This window comes from Phytophthora sojae (genome assembly GCF_000149755.1).
Source record: "Phytophthora sojae unplaced genomic scaffold PHYSOscaffold_9, whole genome shotgun sequence".
Classification (NCBI taxonomy): domain Eukaryota; phylum Oomycota; class Peronosporomycetes; order Peronosporales; family Peronosporaceae; genus Phytophthora; species Phytophthora sojae.
Genome location: NW_009258123.1, coordinates 1,545,711 through 1,563,884, shown reverse-complemented (window position 1 = coordinate 1,563,884; position 18,174 = coordinate 1,545,711). Strand labels below are relative to the sequence as shown.

At 56.4% G+C, this 18,174-nt stretch overlaps 7 protein-coding genes across 7 annotated transcripts; 2 read left to right on the top strand and 5 right to left on the bottom strand.

Annotated features, from left to right (window-relative positions):
- Positions 1-1,482: 1,482 nt before the first annotated feature.
- Positions 1,483-5,016, top strand: PHYSODRAFT_318393 (hypothetical protein; the record flags this gene model as incomplete). The annotated part of the gene is made up of 2 exons (XM_009536458.1): positions 1,483-1,516; positions 1,823-5,016. The coding sequence occupies 2 exons, from the start codon at positions 1,483-1,485 to the stop codon at positions 5,014-5,016; spliced, it is 3,228 nt and encodes a 1,075-aa protein (XP_009534753.1).
- An 81-nt stretch (positions 5,017-5,097) lies between these two features.
- On the bottom strand, positions 5,098-5,824 carry PHYSODRAFT_355818 (hypothetical protein). The gene has a single exon (XM_009536457.1). It carries the CDS (start codon positions 5,813-5,815, stop codon positions 5,165-5,167), a length of 651 nt encoding a protein of 216 aa, XP_009534752.1. The 5' UTR covers positions 5,816-5,824; the 3' UTR covers positions 5,098-5,164.
- A 401-nt stretch (positions 5,825-6,225) lies between these two features.
- Positions 6,226-8,591, bottom strand: PHYSODRAFT_355817 (hypothetical protein). The gene has a single exon (XM_009536456.1). The coding sequence runs from the start codon at positions 8,549-8,551 to the stop codon at positions 6,431-6,433; it is 2,121 nt and encodes a 706-aa protein (XP_009534751.1). The 5' UTR covers positions 8,552-8,591; the 3' UTR covers positions 6,226-6,430.
- Positions 8,592-9,631: 1,040 nt separating this feature from the next.
- PHYSODRAFT_305260 (hypothetical protein) lies at positions 9,632-12,004 on the bottom strand (the record flags this gene model as incomplete). Its single annotated transcript, XM_009536455.1, has 1 exon — positions 9,632-12,004. The coding sequence occupies one exon, from the start codon at positions 12,002-12,004 to the stop codon at positions 9,632-9,634; it is 2,373 nt and encodes a 790-aa protein (XP_009534750.1).
- Positions 12,005-12,765: 761 nt separating this feature from the next.
- Positions 12,766-13,678, top strand: PHYSODRAFT_338603 (hypothetical protein; the record flags this gene model as incomplete). Its single annotated transcript, XM_009536454.1, has 3 exons — positions 12,766-12,920; positions 12,964-13,421; positions 13,503-13,678. The coding sequence occupies 3 exons, from the start codon at positions 12,766-12,768 to the stop codon at positions 13,676-13,678; spliced, it is 789 nt and encodes a 262-aa protein (XP_009534749.1).
- Positions 13,679-13,737: 59 nt separating this feature from the next.
- Positions 13,738-14,082, bottom strand: PHYSODRAFT_522705 (hypothetical protein; the record flags this gene model as incomplete). Its single annotated transcript, XM_009536453.1, has 1 exon — positions 13,738-14,082. A coding segment is annotated over one exon (345 nt), but the record flags the coding sequence as incomplete, so codon positions are not given.
- A 1,741-nt stretch (positions 14,083-15,823) lies between these two features.
- Positions 15,824-18,056, bottom strand: PHYSODRAFT_523918 (hypothetical protein; the record flags this gene model as incomplete). Its single annotated transcript, XM_009536452.1, has 8 exons — positions 15,824-15,880; positions 16,055-16,654; positions 16,730-16,818; positions 16,890-16,977; positions 17,050-17,117; positions 17,220-17,253; positions 17,320-17,518; positions 17,593-18,056. 8 exons carry the CDS (start codon positions 18,054-18,056, stop codon positions 15,824-15,826), a joined length of 1,599 nt encoding a protein of 532 aa, XP_009534747.1.
- Positions 18,057-18,174: the final 118 nt, after the last annotated feature.

The window sequence follows — 18,174 nt, the reverse complement described above, 5'->3', positions numbered from 1 at the left end:
TGTTCCTCAACAAAGATTGATACCAAATGGGGGCATGGTTCAAAGCCAAGTCCAGGTGACCCCACGGTCCATGGGGTTATCGATAGATTGGCTGGTATTCGGACTCAATCAAGAGATGCTGGCATGATTCCTAGCCCCACTTTGTACTTTTAAACACTTGACAGCACCATAGTACATTCCTCGTCTACCAGTAGACGCTAGCAGCTTAAATAATTTTACTGCAGTGGGATGGATTTCCGTGCCATGAAAGGCGAAGCCATTTGAACAGAGTGTAACCTAGGGTTACGACATTACATAACCCTCAGGACCGTTCCTAACCGGGATCGCGACCAAAGGGGTACAGTAGGTGACACCGCCTGCAATCCGTACGGGATCGCGACCCAGCCATAGATCGCAACAAAACCAACATGCTATAAATAAAATGCAGGATTTACTATAAATCTCTTTTGATAGCTTTGGGCACCCGATGAGAAACGTAAAAAACATACCGACAAGAGCTGCACGTAGCAAGTGAGCTCTAGTTTACTAGGATACTATCCTTTCACGCAGCAACGAATATTTGGTGCGGTAGCACTGCGCCGAAGCCGCTGCGCGATCCGGCGATCCCGCTCGCTCGCGATCCGAAACTCGAATCGCAGGGGTTACGCTGGGGGTACACAGTCGGAAATAGGCGGGACTAAACTGACCAATCACAGACCAAGTTTGGGATCGCGATCCCGGTTAGGAACGGCCCTCAAAATAGGCACCATCGTATAAAAGAGCGAAGTGTACCCAAATATGTACACGATTGCCCAGTTGGTAGTAAATTAATGAAAAGATTACCCATTTGAACTTTTGAAAACGCCTTTCAACACCTATGTTTTCTTACTTTAAGCTTATGAAAATACTCCGCAGCTGAAGTATTTCATAATCTTGCCTGTTTTGTGCTTTTGAAAACGCACACGTAAGTTTTCTTACTATCAATTCCGTAAAACAATTTTAGCGTGAGCGATCTTTATGCAGTAAAAAGCAATAGCAATGCTTGTTATTGTCATGGTGTCGGCCACTTTAGCGGTATCGCAGGATGTAATACTTCAACGAAAAACCGGTACACGTACTTTTGAGCATATCATGAGATCACATCAGTATATAGTTGTCCCTGAAAGCCTCCTTGCCTACGGTTTCTCTGGGAATATATGTTTAACGATAGCTAGCCCGAGTTCGGGCGCTAAAGCGTGAAGGCAAACCAAACTTCGGTACAAAGCATGCATCGGTTGCATGTAGTATAACAGAACACTGCCTAGCTGTGGACAAAGCGTTGGTGCGTATAATCATAGAGCATACAGCGATACCTTGCGACTTTCAAATGCAAGCCGTACGTGTCATTTACTCTTAGTTGCAACCAACCTACCTAAGCGATGCATAGAGTGAATATGATTTCTAACTTGATGCAGTAAAAACCCAGCTTTTCTAGAGAAATGAAATTCCGCACACAATGTTAAAATGAAACTTCAATATAAGATGAAGTTTCGTACACGTATAGAGCAGCAAAAGCGCTGCTTGCGCTGTCGGCTACGCATCCGATACATACCATTGAGAAACTTCATCGGCAGTCTTGTTCGAAACAGGCTTACATCTATCTACAGTACAACGTCCAGCCTTGCAGCGAAAAAAGGTGTAGCCATCGGTGTGTTTTCTTGCCCATCCCATCTCAGACGTTTCTCCTCCAGTCGATTTGGTCCACACCAGTCGTACACAGTCTGATTCCACCGAGAAAAACCTCGCGGTAAAACCTCGTTTGGTACCCACCTGTCTGCTTTCGGTACACTGTACCATTCTACAGATGGCTACAATGGCTCCGTTTTGGATGGAGGAGCTCTTACGCGGTCGTCAATCAGACCCAAAGCAGCCGAGTCCCAGCGAAAGCTTCAAGCGTCGGCCACCATGGACGTGACTGCTCTGCACAACATCCTGCTACACACGTTCAGCAATGACGGCGCGGCGCGCAAGGCCGCGGAGGACGCCGTGGCCGGGCTGCACACCGTGCCCGGCTCGGTGCAGCTGCTGATCCAGATCACGGTCGAGGCCAGCGTGACGCGCGAGATCCGCCAGGCCGCCGCCGTGTCGCTCAAGAACCTCGTGCAGAAGTACTGGGAGGGCGCGGACGGCCCCGAGGGCCAGTGGATGCAGGTGATCAGCCCCGCCGACAAGGTGCTGGGCCGCCAGAACGGCCTCGAGGCGCTGCTCGTGTCGCAGGACTCGAGCATCCGCTCGCTGCTGGCCGAGACGGTCGCGTACATCGCGCGCTTCGACTTCCCGGACTCGTGGCCCACGCTCATCGACGAGATCTGCAAGAACGTGCAGAGCGGCGATGCCAACCGTATCATCAACGCGCTGCTGGCGCTGCGCCGCGTGGTCAAGAACTTCGAGTACCGCTCCGAGGAGCGCATGGCGCCGCTCTACAAGCTCGTGGAGGTGGTCTTCCCCATGCTGCAGAACATGATGGTGCAGATGCAGACCAACAACTCGATCGAGGCCGCGCACATGATGCACCTCATCCTCAAGACGTACTGGTCGTGCGTCAAGACCAACCTGCCGCCGCACATTGCGCAGACCGAGCAGGTCGTGGCCTGGATGAACATCTTCCGCATGATCATTGCCAAGCCGCTGCCCGAGGCCAGCGAGGGCGGCGAGCCCGCTGGCCAGCCCACGGACGAGGAGGAGCGCGGCAACTGGCCGTGGTGGAAGCTCAAAAAGTGGGCGCTGCAGATCCTCTGCCGATTCTACACGCGTTACGGCAACCCCAAGAAGGCCGAGGAGGAGTACCTGCAGATGAGCACGGTGTTCCGCAACCAGATCGCCCCGGAGCTGCTGCCCTGCGTGATGGAGACGCTCGCGCTGCGCAAGAACGGCCGCTTCTGCACGGACCGCGTCGTGCAGCTCGCGCTGGTGTTCCTGCAGGAGGCCGTGGACTCGGCCGTTACGTACAAGCTGATCAAGCCGCACCTGGGCTTCCTGCTGTTCGAGGTCATCCACCCGGTACTGTGCCTGACGCCGAAGGACCTGCAGCTGTGGGCCGAGGACCCGCACGAGTTCGTGCGCAAGACCAACGACGTATTCGAGGACTTCCTGGACCCCGTGTACGCCGCCTCGAACCTGCTGGCCGACCTGTGCACCAAGCGTGGCAAGGACTGCCTGCCGAACGTGCTGTCGTTCTACAACAACATCCTCAACACGTACCTCGCCACCCCGGACGACAAGAAGGACTACATCCAGAAGGACGCTGCGCTGCACGCCCTGTTCTCGCTGGACGGTGTGCTGACCAAGTCCAAGGCGCACAAGGACCAGGTCGAGTCGATGATTGTTACCCACATTCTGCCCGAGTTCAAGAACCCGCACGGCTTCCTCCGCCTGCGCGCCTGCAAGATCTTCTCGCGCAAGTACATTGAGGGAATCAAGTTCAAGGACGAGCAGACCCTGGTGAACATTGTCAACGGCATGCTGGATGCCATGTTTGACCCCGAGCTGCCTGTGCGCATTGAGGCCGCCAAGACGATCCGTTTCGTGGTCATGTACCCGCACTCTGACACTGTTGTCGAAGTGCTGCGTCCGCGTCTGCCGCAGATCCTGGAGCAGTTCTTCAGCCTCATGGACGAGATCGGCAACGACGAGGTGGTTGTTGCGCTTGAGCACATCATTGACCGCTTCTCGTCGGAGATCGGACCTTTCTCGCTGCAGCTTGTGGCCAAGTTCGTGGAGTTCTTCGGCCAGTTCACTGCTGTTGCTGAGGAGGACGAGGACGCCTCGCTCGCCGCTGTGTCGTGCCTTGACGCCATCAACACAATCCTCATGAGCATCCACAACCACCCGGAGCTGTACGCTCTGCTGGTGCCCACGCTTGCGCCGGTCATCCACAAGATTCTCACAGACTTCGACTACGTCGAGTACATGGAGAGCGGCATCGATATCCTCGGCTCGCTGGCGTTCTACAGCCAGAAGATCGCGCCCGACCTCTGGGCTCTGTTCCCGTTGATCTTCACGAGCTTCAACGACTGGGCCTCGGACTACCTGACCAACTTCGTCCCGGTCATCGACAACTTCGTCGGCCGCGACATCGAGGGCTTCCTTACCGGTTCGGCTACGGACCCTGCCACGGGCGCCAACGTTCGCTACCTGGAGCTTGTGTTCAACATGGCTAAGACGGTCTTCGAGAGCAAAAACGTGCAGGAGATCGACCTCTGTGCTGCGTGCCGCCTGCTGTACTCGCTGCTGCACAATCTGTTCGGCAAGGTGGACGAGACCATTCCTCCTATTACGCTGATGGTCTGCACCAAGCTCTCGGAGCCGCTTGTGGACTCGACGGCCCGCAACCTGCTCGGTGTGTTCGCCAGTCTGCTGCACTACAACCCGGCCCTTACTCTGGATGCCCTCAACTCGCTGGGCGCTGCTGACGGTGTGCTCAAGATCTGGCTGAGCGACCTGTCCCGGTACGACAACTACCTGGACCGCAAGCTGTTCGTGCTCGGCGCCATGTCGATCCTGCGCGCGCCTGCGGACAAGATCCCGGCTGCACTTCAGCCTCACATCAAGCAGCTGATCCAGGCTGCCATGAAGGTGCTGGCCGAGTCGATCCAGAACCCGGCTCCGGGTATTCTGGAGGGCGGCGAGGAGGCCGAGGGCGATGACGAGGACGCTGAGCACCTCGAGGAGCTGCTGGAGCAGGGCGGCTACGCCTCGAACGAGGACGCCGAGGACGTGGTGGACGACCAGTACTACGCCATCCTGCGTCAGCTGCGTGAGGAGGCTGAGGGTCAGTTTGGCTACGACGACGAGGGCGACGAGGACTACATCAGTCTGCTGGACGAGGTGGACGAGGTCGAGTTCTTCCTCAACTCGCTGCAGGGCTTCGCGCAGGCTCACGCTCCTCAGTACCAGGCTTTGGGACTTGAGGCGGACGCTACGACGCAGCAGGCTCTTGTCCTCTTCCAGGCCGAGCACGCTAAGAGGAAGGAGGCTGAGGCCCAGAAGACCCAGTAAGGGGAGCGATCATCTAGACGATAGTTTCCTCTTGGAGGAAGACGCAGAGTGTGAGAGAGAGAGGAGAGAGGGGAGTGATATGGTTTTTAAGACATACATTTTTGTTCAAAATGTTCATGCCACGAAAGCTTGCACATTACAATGCACTTTACGCCTTCGCGGCAGACTCAATGACGTCCTTGAGCATCGAGCGGTAGGTCTCAAAGTCGAACTGCTCGGGCTTGTTGTTGAACTTGTCCACGTGCTCGTAGAGCTTGTCGTCCTGGTAGCTGGTCAGCAGCTGCTGCAGCAGGAGCTGCGACTCCTTCTTGTCCAGCATGTTGATCACATCGGCGCGCACAAGCGTCAGCTCCTTCTTGGCCAGCAGGTCTTCGTACAGCGACACGGCCACGCAGGGCGGCGCCGCGCTCGGGTTCTCCTTGAAGGCCTCGAGGTACGTGACCAGGAAGCACGACTGCTGGAACTGGCACAGCATGTTGAAGAAGCCCTCCTGGCGGTACACGGGGAAGATGAAGTAGGGCGCGGCCTCGGCGCGCTTCACCAGAGCCTGGAACTCGTCGGCACCCAGTGTCGTGGCCACCGCGTCATCCTTGTCGGCGTGGAACTCCTCCCAGATGCTGCGGATCTGCGGCGCCTGCTCGTTCTCCAGCAGCTCCAGCTTCACGATCTGCTCCAGCGAGCGAGCGCCAGGGTATGAGAAGCCGGCGGCGGCCTTGGCACTCGCGAAGGCGCGGGGCTTCAGCGCATGGCGGCTCGAGAGCAGCGCGCGGCGGCCGAGGCGAAGAGCAATGGACGACATGGTGGTCAAATGATGAACGCACGTGTGGACGAGGAGCTACGGAAGATGTGGTCCACACATTGCTTGTCAAACGTGATGGCTGCAGCTCAAGATCGCTTGTTCAAAATGGCTTCACTTTTCGGCACCTTCGACATGAGCTTTACAGGACTTGCCTTGCAAACTCGATCGTCAGCGTCAGCAGCTTAAGACGAGTCGGTACACTCGACAGACACAGTTGCTCGTCATCAATCAGGACACAGGTTGCGATCACGTTCTCCACTGTCATTGACAGTCTGGTCCAAGTTCAGTTGTGTTCCTCGACAAAAGTATTGAGTTTCGCAGCAAAGTCATCACACTCTTTGCTTGCTCGCGATTCAACCACTGACAGCATACCCATGCCGTCACAGTAAGAAGAATGGCAAGAGAGCAAAGTAGGGTAGGCGAATCGTAAATATATGTAACCTTCGACTACGAAGATCTAACTAAACCTCACCACCAAAAAATGCAAGAGCTAACCAGTGAAAGTCGGCGGGACTCCAAGCTGCAGCGCGCCACTAAGGCGGACAACTGGCAGCGTTCTCCGAGGCGTTCAGGTTGCACTCGAGGTCCCCATCAACGACTTCAGCGCGAACACGCTTAGTCCACCTCCTCCATCGTGCTCTCCTCCTCGTCCTCGCCCTCAAGCGGGGGCAGGTCCTCCATGGTCTCGTCGGCGGCATCGTCGTCGTCGTCGATGCTCAGGCCGAGCTTGATGAGGCGGTGGATGCGGTTGGCGAACGTCGTAGGCTCGTCCAGGCTGAAGCCCGAGGTCAGCAGCGACGTGTCGTACAGCAGCCAGATCAGGTCCTTGACCGTCTTGTCGCTCTTGTCGGCCTCAGCCTTCTCGCGCAGCGACTTGATGATCGGGTGCAGGGGGTTGATCTCCATGGTCTTCTTGGACGTCATGTAGGCAGAGGTGCTGCTGTCACGCAGGGCCTGCGCCTTCATGATGCGCTCCATGTTGGCCGACCAGCCGTACTCGCCCGTCACGAGCACGCACGGGGACTCGACGATGCGGTTCGAGATCTCCACCTTCTCCACCTTGTCGTCGAGGACCTCCTTCATGAGCTTGCACAGGCCCTCCGTGGCGGCCTTGGCCTCCTCGAACGACTTCTTCTCGTCCTCGGTCTCCTCCATCTTGAGGCCCTCCTTGGTGGCGCAGATGAGCTTCTTGCCCTCGTACTCCTTGAGCTGCTGCACGGCGTACTCGTCGATGGCCTCCACCATGAAGAGCACCTCGTAGCCCTTCTTCTTGAGCTTCTCAATGAACGGCGAGTTCTCCACGGCCTTCTTGCTCTCGCCCGTGACGTAGTAGATGCCGGGCTGGTTCTCGGGCATGCGCGAGATGTAGTCGTCCAGCGACGTCATCTCCTCGCCAGACTTGGTCGAGTGGTAACGCAGCAGCTTGGCGATCTTAGTGCGGTTGGTCGAGTCCTCGTGGATGCCCAGCTTGAGGTTCTTGCTGAAAGCCTCGTAGAACTTCTGGTACTTCTCGTTGTCCTCGGCGAGCTCGGCGAACATCTCCAGGCACTTCTTGATCAGGTTCTTCTTGATCACGCGCAGGATCTTGTTCTGCTGCAGGGTCTCACGCGAGATGTTCAGCGGCAGGTCCTCCGAGTCGACAACACCCTTGACGAACGACAGGTACTCGGGCATGAGCTCCTCGCAGTTGTCCATGATGAACACGCGACGCACGTAGAGCTTGATGTTGTTGAGTTTCTTCTTGGCACCGCCCTCGAACATGTCGAACGGGGCGCGCTTGGGGGTGAAGAGGCAGGCCTTGAACTCCAGCTGGCCCTCCACCGAGAAGTGCTTGACGGCGGCGTGCTCCTCCCAGTCGTTGGTCAGCGACTTGTAGAACGAGGCGTACTCCTCGTGGGTCACGTCCTCGGGCTTGCGCATCCAGATGGGCTTCTGCGAGTTCAGGTGGTCCCAGTCATGGGTCACCTCCTTGATCTTCTTGGTCTTCTTCTTCTTCTCGCCCTCCTCCTCGTCGACCTCCTCGACCTTGGGCTTGTCGTCGTCGCCCTCCTTCTCGTCCTCCTCCTCCTCGTCGTCAGTCACCTCCTTCTCCTCCGTCTTCTCGACGTAGAGCTTGATGGGGAAGCCAATGAACTCCGAGTGCTTCTTCACCAGGTCTTTGAGCTTGCGCTCCTCGAGGTACTCGAGCATGTCCTCCTTGAGCTTGAGCACGATGCGGGTACCGCGCAGGATGGGCTCCGACGTGTCGGGCGTGACCGTGAACGAGCCGCCGGCGGCGGACTCCCACACGTACTGCTCGTCGTCGTTGTGCTTGGAGTGCACCACGACCTTGTCGGCCACCAGGTAGGCGGAGTAGAAACCCACACCAAACTGGCCGATCATGCTGATGTCAGCGCCGGCGGCCAGGGCCTCCATGAAGGCCTTGGTGCCCGACTTGGCGATCGTACCCAGGTTGTTGATGAGGTCGGCCTTGGTCATACCGATGCCCGAGTCCTGGATGGTCAGCGTGCCGTTGGCCTTGTCCGGGATCACCTTGATCTCGAGGTTCTTGTCCGTGTCCAGCACGCTGGCGTCGGTCAGCGACGAGTAGCGGATCTTGTCCAGGGCATCCGAGGCGTTCGAGATGAGCTCGCGCAGGAAGATGTCCTTGTTCGAGTAGAACGTGTTGATGATCAGGCTCAGCAGCTGGTTGATGTCGGCCGAGAAGGCAAACGTTTCGGCTTCCGGAGCGCTCATGGTCTCTCTGTGTGGGGTGCTTCTTGTGTCTTGATTCCAACAGGGAAGATTGAAGAATGAGCCGCCGACTTGTCCTCGGGAAAGGGGGCTTTGCTTGCAGCCCCAGCCAAACAACCCGCGGCGCCCAAACTAAGTGCGATCTTTCTTGTTTTGGGCTGCCCTCGCCTTGTCATCGAAACTTCCATCGATCCAGAGGAGGGGCGACGTGCATACTTTTGCGTGTTAGTTTGCCGTGAAGTGGGAGGGAAGACCCGTCAACCCTGTCGAAAATTCTAGATTGCGACGGGCCAGGACACCAGTGGTACATTGTACCCAATAGGATGATGCAGGTCTGAATTGTATGTGATTGACCTAATACAGGAGGTCGGACAATATAAGGTTTCGCGACGCAGGTACGTGGCAGTGCGGAAAATCCGAAACGGTCGCGGTTGTTCTGGAACGTACGTGGCCGAGTCACTAAAGCCATTTGCTGGCGAGGACGCTTGCTGCCGAGGACCATCGGGTGACTTTGTGAGCGTCTTAAGAGCTATGAGTGAGGCTGTCGTACGTGCTGGTAGTCAATTGGCTGGCAGTTTTAACCAAGGGATGGGTGGGTGCGCGTGTCTTCAAGTTGAACGGATGGATGGATGCAGACTCCAACTCCAATGTCGCTGCAAGCTGCTGCGGCTGGGTTGTGTGACTTTGCTGCAGATAGCGTGGGTCTGTTGCTCGATTGGGTGCTGCTATACAGCGAGACTGCCGGAGGAATGACAATGAGGTCGCGATGGTTCTGCTCTGCGGCTTTGTCTCCTCTCGGCGAGGTCTCCTTGCTGCCCAAGACAATGTTTGGAGAATGCAGTGGTGCGCTGCTAAGGCGATGGAGAGAATGCATGCCTGCACTGTTGTACAGCACCAACTTTCGTGCCGAGCCTATTTCATGCTGCATCGTAAATTGGTCTCGTAGCGGCACGCCGAGTACTGTATTGCCACTAGAACGCGGCAAATATATTCAAAGTAATTTATTATCGTGTATGGTCATCGCTTATAACTCATTCCATTCCGTCTCTAAACACCAGCATATTCACAACAGGCTGCATCGCCTCAGTCATCCCAGTCTGAGTCGTCGGATGAGGATTTGTCCCAGTCGACATCATCAATGCCATTGTTCTTTGGCGGGTTTCCTGTCGAATTCTGGGATACAGGTAAGGGTGCACGAGGGGCGGAAACACTGCTGCGGCGCCGGGTTTCAGCCATGAGCTTCTCCGTCGACTTCTGGGCAGTCTGCCGAGTGCAATGCTCGCACATACCATTCGCTTGAAGCAACTGGAACCCCCACCCGCCACAAACGGAGCACCTCTGGCGCATTTGGGCGGAATCCACAATGAAGGCTAGGCGGAGGCGGTTGCAGTGAGCACAGACGCCGTTCTTTTCAACCAGCCCGACGCCAATTCCCTGGCAACAATCGCATTTGCTCAGCTCCGGCGCAGACTGCTGCCCATACATGGATCCGAAAGGCATTCCATAGGCGCCCTCCATTGTTGATTCCGCGCTGTACGGCACCATTGCAGACGGCATTGCCATGCCGTCGGACGAAGGCAGTGGTGTCTGAGGCACCAACTGGTACCCTGGGGGCACGCCTACCATGCTGGGGGGATACATCGGAGCGGGCATCATGGGTGGGGGCTGCATATACGGATAGTAATATCCATACGGCGTTGATGGCGGCGGTGGTGGCGGTGGCATCATCATGTACGGATACGGGGGATACATTCCACCGCTCAGCGGTGGATTCTGAGGGTAGGCTCCGGCAGGAGCTGACCCCGAAACCGAGCCATTGTTGTTCGTTGCGTGCTGCTCTGAATGCCCATCTTGAGACCGTTCGTGATGATCACCACCCAAGTGGGCAGCGAGCGCCGCTTCCAACTTGGCGACTCGTCTCCTTTCACGCCTCAACTGCTTCTCAATTTGCCTGGCTTCCTCTTCAGCTTCGGCGCTGCTGGATGTGCGGATGCTGGAGTCCTCTGTTAGATCACCAGCACTGGATACCGATTTACGTCGTTGCGATTCCGATGTCGCGGGCTCGGTCCGTTTCAATGCCGCCAACTCCTTCTCTCGTTGTTTCCGGACGCGTCGCTCTTCGCGTGCCCGTTGGTTTTCATCCTGCGAAGGGTCTGATGTTACTTCACCTTCTATCAGCGAAAGCTCGTCCTTAGCACTGTCCTCTGCCTTCGCGTTCTCGTACTGCAATGAACGAATTGAGCTTCCATACTTGCTTCCCCAACTTCGACTGCGGCTCCTATGCTTCACCCGTTCTGGTGATGATGCCTCTGAAACCTCCTCATCTTGAGCCCCAGTGCTTCCATTACCAGTGGTTGCCACTGTATCTTGCTCAGTAGCACCCTTTTCACTAGCAGCGCCCGTATCATGCTCAGAGCCCTGTTTGTCCATCCCATCCAAAGCCTTCTTCTTCTCCTCCTTCTTCTTTTTCTTTTTCTCGTCTTTCTCCAGTCGTTGACGGTTCTCATCTTCCTGACGCTGTCTTCGTTCTTGCTCTCGCCGCTCTTCAAGTGCAGCTTGCTCAGCACGCTCCTGCTCCCTTCGTAGCTCTCGCTCTTTCGCAGCCTGTTCTTCGCGTTCTTTTCTCGCCGCCTCCTGCTCCTTCGCCTCCATCTCCGCCTGCATCTGCTGTCTCTTGCGCTCCTCCTCCGCCAGCTCCTGCTCCTTCCAACTCATCACCTTGTCACCGCTGTCTTTCTCCTTCTTCTTGGAATTTAACGTAGCTCCCTTCTTCTTCATATTGTTGGCCACCTCGGCCATAAAGTCGTCCCCAGTGATACTCTCCCTCTTGGCCATCATGTTCTCCTGTCGCTTTTTCCTCAAAAAGCGGAGCCTTTCAGCTGCACTCATGCCCGCAGTCTCCGCCTCGTACTGCTCCTCCAGCGAGGGTGTCTTATTCTCCTCTGCAGCTCCTCCTGCATACTCCCCCTCGCCCTCCTGTCGGATGTTCAGCATCGGTGGGGGTCGCCCCATCATGGGTACATTGAGTCGGCCCTCCAGCGAGGCTTGTAGCTTCTGGAACATGGCGTTCTTGGACTTGCGGACAGCTGGGACCTCGTCCGTGGCACTTCTTCGACTCTCCGGCCGCTTCTTCTTCTCCTTCTTGGGTTTATTATCAGCAGGAGCTTCGGTATGAGGCGCCTCTTGCTCCAGGACGATCTGCTTGTTGCTCCCTTTGGAGCGTCGGTGCTTGGAGTGAGCGGGGGGCTGCTCCTCCGTCTCCGTGGGGAGCTCCCACCTGCTCTCCTTGGTCACGGCGTTGTAGTAGTACGGGTGGCCGTCGGGCGACGTGAACTGCTTCCATTCTCCTCCTGCTGTTGCGTCCTTCTCCGCGGGCCTGTCGTGGCGCTTCGACCGCTCGGACGAGCGCTTCTTCTTCTTGATACGCGCAGCCGACGCGTCCGCTTCCGTGCGCATACTGGCGCAACGTTGGAATGTGGCCCGCCATGCTATGCTGGGCGTAAGCATCGCACTTAGTAGAAGCGATAACGGTACGGTATCTGAACAGCTTCAACTTGCTGATGAGGGTCTGCAGTCCTCTCTCACCAGTCCTCTCACCAAGTGGGGAGTGCTTGCCAAACCGTCAATAACTGCAACGCAGCTTACAGTGTGCATATAGGTTTGATCTTTGCATGTACTTCTAAGTGCCGGTGTCGATCAGCGCCGTTTCCTTTAGTTCTCTGCTGAAGACATGCTGGAATGAAAAAGTGTTGGTACGCTGCTCGGCACGCATTGCCAAGTAAAGTACCAGCGACAAAGTAAGTCTTCGCGCAAACAGTGCTAACAGAAAGTAATGAACACGCCACGGTGCTTTGAAAAGAGGAAGGGGTGGAAACCACGCTTACCTTTTTGTTCTCGTCCGTCATTGTCGAGTACATGTATTGCACGCTCCTAGGACTCCTTGAAATACATATCTTCGGTCGATATGTGTATCGAGAGAGAGATTGTATAGATACCAGCAATGCCCTAGAACTGTTGAGTCAGAACTGCAGTTGAAGTGAACTAATCTGACTGATCCAAGGGATCTGACAATCCAAGAGGGATTAGTCAGCGCGCTAGCAGACCTTGCCTTGCTTGAATCATACAGGTATCTCGCTCATATGAACCCCACCGCTCTCTCATTCTTTAATCGTCGATCTCGAGCCAACATCTCATCCACCCCCACCCCTTCTATCACCATGGGCGTAGCCATCGCCGGAGCCAGATCATTCGCCAAGTACTTCGTCGAAGAGCTGCCCGCTGCTGGACATGAAGTCGTCCTCTTGACCCGGTCGCACAAGGACTTCTTCGACGGCAAGAAGGGCGTCGTGGAGCAGCGCATCACCGACTACTCGTCCGTGCAGCAGCTCGTGGAGCGACTGCGATGCGCTTGTCAGCACGATCTCCGACATGTCTCCGGCCTACGTGGACGTTCACAAGGCGCTGATCGAGGCCTGCAAGCAGACGCCCAAGTGGAAGCGCTTCATCCCATCCGAGTTCGGCGGCAACACGGAGGAGTTCACCGAAGAACCGGGCACGGCGTACCAGTTCAACATGCCCGTGCGCGATGCGCTCAAGGAGCAAAGCGAACTCGAGTGGACTGTCGTGGTGATCGGATTCGTCATGGACTACATCGTCCCGAGTACCAACCGCTACCACCCGGGCATGGGCCCGTTCTACGCCTTGGACCTGAACACAAAGACCATGACGATCCCGGGCACCGGCAACGAACCGTTCGAGACGACAAGCGCCCGTGACGTTGCGAAGGCTGTCGCCGCGCAGGTGAAAAGCCCCAACAAGTGGCGCCACCACACCTTCGTCCAGGAAGAGCAGACGACGTGGCAAAAATGGCGGAGTTGGTGAAAACCGAAGGTGTCGACGATCTCAAGGTCACCTTCCAGTCGCTCGACGAGCTGCAAAAGGTGGCCGACCAAAGACCTCAGCGAGGCCGCCCTCGTGGCGGAGTTCAATCTGTATGTGCCGCTGGGGGCGCTCAAGCTCGACCAGGAGAAGGTGAAGCGTGACCGCGCCGAATTCTTCCCGAATGTCCACTTCCGTACGGCGCGCGAGCTGCTGGCGGCGGTCAAGCAAGACCCGAAGGCTATCGTGTAAGCAAGGTGGTAGGGAGACGCTTGTCCGTAGTTTTGCTTTCGTACGAACTGCACTAAACTTTACAAACCAATACACATCAAAGTATGAAGCTGTGTGATACAGCTTGGCAACTTATGCGATGATTCGCTCAGGCTCTCGCTAAGCAACATGTCTTCAGTGGTAGAGAGGGTAATGTCAAGGCATTCTCGAGCCGCTGCCATTGCTAGGCTTTTCAGGTCAGCTACATTGCTGTATCCGGCCTTCGTCTTGAGCTCCGATTGACAGACGAGCGCGACGATCGATTCCATGCTGCTGGACGGAGAGCGAAGAACCGCGGCCCACGTCGTGTCCTCATACCTGACGCTGCCGTCCGCCAGCATTAGAATCGCCTGCCACACGAATATATTGGCGCGGTAGGTGTTTCCAGCGTGCTTCGATGAACCACCGCGTGATAGTCGACTACCGCAGTCTCGTCGTTGAGTACCAGTCTGTCTTGCACCTTCATGGTGCAGAGGCTCGGTGCGCGTTCGACTACTCGAGCCTTCAGTGCGATGTCGCGCGCGTCCGATACGGAGCAGTTCTCCGAGGCGAAACTCGCTTCTGGACGCGAGAGAGCCGTCCAGAGGGCGTTTGAGGTTGAGTGCATATCAAAGGGAACGTGGCGCACACCGACCAATGCGGCTTCCATTGCACCAGTCTCTCTGTGAGCCCACACCTCCGACGTCAGGTCTTCTAGCGCTCGGACGCCATTTCTCGCGAAAACTTCGGGCAATCGCAGCGCGGAAGCATGTGCTTGCCCCTTCAATTGGCTCAACACGAGGTCGTCCTCCGGGAAGATTATTAAACAGGTCTTTTGCGGGTCTGGTAAGGCTTCGGGTCAGTAAGACCCTATCCAGACCTATGGATATTTTACAGGAAAAATAAAAAATTTTCATGCCCGACCCATATCCATACCTGAGAAATACCACTTAGCGACCTAGGTGTTACTAATACATATCGATCTAGCAGTAGATAAACTAGCCTACGCAAGTACTGGTATCAATTCATGGACGAGGGCGAGCGAATGCGAGCGCGAGGCTCACTCAATGCGTTCACTGTTCACCAACACCCGCCGAACAGGCGGGGGCGTGTCTGTGCGAGCGAGCGAAGGCGAGCGCTGCAACCCGATATTTTTTTTCTAGACACCGCGCCTGGCCGAGTCGAGGACTTCGAGTGAGGGGGTGGGGCAGGCCGCGCAGCGGCGCCCCCCCCCCCCCCCCCCGTCTAGAAGTCCGCAGACGAGAGCCAACGAGCGAGTGTCCGCCCCCTTAAAGCATGATACACATGCCTTGCTACCACGTTCACGGTATCTTACAGGTATTGTACGGATCAGGCTGACGGTCATACTGACCAGCCAAATATGCACACCAGACCAACTACCTTACCAGACCCGCAAAAGACCCGTTTAACCCTTAAAATGAAACCCGTCCTCCGCTCTCCGCTGCATCGTCGCCATCACCTTGAAACTGTAGGCGTTGGCAGCTCTCCGCTGCATCGTCGCCATCACCTTGAAACTGTAGGCGTTGGCAGCTCCCCGCTATTCGTGCAGCAGCTCCCACAGACGCTGGATCCAGTCGGCGTTGCTCTGGGCACGCTCATTAAGAACACGGTTGGTCTGCTCTGCTGTTCGTCGAGCTCGCGCTTGCCGCTCAGCGAAGCATTTCCACGCCGACTTGGAGCTGAGACCGAGAGAGCGTTCCGTCGCCTCGAGAGAGTGAGGCCAAGTGGGCTTCCAGCTCGACCACGAGGCTCCGAAGCGCCGCCAGCTCTGCCTTCTCGCGGTCTCAAGTTGAATTGCGCTGGCTGGGCTTCCGCATGGGTTTGATCCGGCCGAGTCAGGTTGACGCGAGAGTTTTTGGGGGAATGACATCAGGGGCTGCGTGACAACAGACGGGATAGGATGTTGTGTGCACTTGCATAGCCGCTTATGCCACGATTAGTCAGCGCTGGGCGGACCATCAGAGCGCTTGACTCACCATTCACAAGGTCCAAGTACTGTATGCTACGAGTTATAGGAGATACATTCATCTTGAAATACATTTCACAACACACACACGCAGCTAGCCGCTCTGTCCCACCTCGTCACTACCAGCGATTTCGTCTGCTACACGCAGCGCTTAAATATTCCTAGGACTGCGACCGCGGTTGCAGAGCCATGATGAGATTCCGTGGAGCGTCGTACTGCTCTTCGTCGTCTTTGGAGTTTGCATGTGATGTCTTGCCCTTAGTCGGCGGCGGGGTCTTGACGATAGAGCCAAAGTGCTTCTTCGAGAGGATCAACGGCCTTGGAGCTGCTTCTGCTTCCGGCTCAGCGGCAACCGGCGGCGTTCCAAGAGGCGGCCGCGGGTTGTTCAGGACTCGAGCTGCCACGATGTCGGCTACGGACTGAGGGCTCTCGGACAGCAGCAGATCTTGGATACTCCCAGCCAAAGAAGGTAGAGTGACCGGGGTACCGTGGGTATCTCTTGATCCGTTGGGCTTGGAGGGAGTCGTTAGACCACCAGTGGTCTTGACTCCATCGAGTTGCTGGTGCGCTGCCAAGTAGTCGACGTATTCGCGGATGTACTGCTGCATGTACTGTTTGAGCTGCTCTTGCTGCTCGAGGAGGATAGTCTGCGGGTGAATAGGCTCGTTGTTGGCGTCCATTCGAAGCAGCATTTTCTTCTCCTCCGTCGGTTGCTTCGATCCCTTCTCATTAAGTCGACTCCGTTTTGAGGAAGACTCACCTTCTGACATGCTCACGTCGCTTGCGTCTTGGTCGCTCTGCTTTCGCTTCGAGCCGCAGCTGCTTGAGTCGGACTGGGAGTCACTGCCGTCGTCGAACATATCGCTGTCGCACGACTGGGGGGATTTCATGACGTCCGCATCCTCCGTGTCGGCAGCAGGAGGCATTGTTTCCGACTTTACTCGAACCGCGTTGTCCGGACCAGGCTGAGTCGGCTTGTTATCGCGCACATTCTCCTGGTTTGTCGAGTTACTTGTCTGAGAAGAGGTGGGGGTCGATGTCGAGCTGCGCGTCTTCCACCGAAAGACCGGCTTCCGGGAGTTGGAGAGTTGGAGCTTCTCGATCAGCCCGACGCTTACCAAAACATTGGCAACGTCGTACAGTCGGCGGATTTTGGCTGTTGTCGGAGCAAAGAGTATGGTAAGAAATCGTGAAAACCGTAGATAAGCAGCAACTTCCACAACGTACTCTTCAGAAGGCGGTCTTCTTCGTTTTCGCTATCTTCCATCTGGATGAGCTGCTTGGCAGCTTGGTCCAGTGGGATAATGCAGTCCTCCTGTGTAATTTAGGTGCAGAAGTTAGTTAGCTGTCAATCTACCTACAAGACCGTTGTTGAGTCGTGGTATACCTTCCCGAGGAAGAGCTGGACGAACATCTGACTCAGCTTTGACAGTGACTTCCCTCTCCGACGATCACCTAGAGAGAGCGTGTCATGTCAGTTTGGCTTCAAAGGTCAAAACACAATTTTCGGGCTCTACGTACTCTTGATGGGAGGGAATTCTGCGCTCTTGGAGCCACCGGGGGACGACTTGTGCATTTCAGCATAGCGTTGCTAGACAACAAGAAAAAATAAGCCTCCATTCAACCCACATCGCAGCCATTTCAGTTGCGGTCTTACCTTCATGGCACCGATAGACGTAGGGAGCGACGCCAGCCCGTGCCAATTGTACAGGTTCTTGCTCTTGCGGCTCACGAGATGAATGCTCTCCAGGATGTTGACAATGTCGTAAATCCGCCTCCTCTCAACACCCAACTCCGTCGCTGCTCGATCGAGACAGATCTCGGCAATCTTGTCGTCGCGGTACAGCTTCAGGAAGCTACATAACAAAACAAAACACCATCAGCAACCCTTTAACCACACAAAGTCTACACCCCAGACCACAGCACGTACTTCTCACACAGCAGCCCGAGCGACTTGTCCTTCCGGTTGTATTCTCGGAAGGGGAAGAACCTGACCTCGTCGCCGTCCATCCTCCAGTCGCCGTTCTTGGCGTCCTTGTCGCCGTCCTCCGGCTTCGAGTCCGTCTTGCACGAGGGCTTCCCCGTTGCTGCCGCCGCGTCCGAGTCCATCCACGCCGTCTTAATCTGCCGCTTGGCCGAGGTGCCGACCTTCTTGGGGGCTTTGCGCACGTATCGCCGCTTGGCCTTCGCTGGCTTGAGGGCGGGGCACGTCTTGGGCTCCTGCTCGTCGCCGTTGCTGCCCGTGAGCAGATGCATCATGGCTGCCGCCGCCTCCGTCCGGTTGGGGCTCGGCTGGATGCTGGAGGCCCCCGCCACGCGGATGCTGCCGGGCGTACGCGGCGGCAGCTCCTGCGCCCTGCGGCGCATGGGGCTCATCATCTCCTGCGTCGCCATGACTGGGGCTGGCTGGGTGGCGAAAAAGTTGAACGTCGAGCGGTGCAGAGTCCAGGGGGATGGTGCGGCTTGACTTGACGGGCTTGACACGAGCTCTATGAGTTGCAGTACCGGTAGC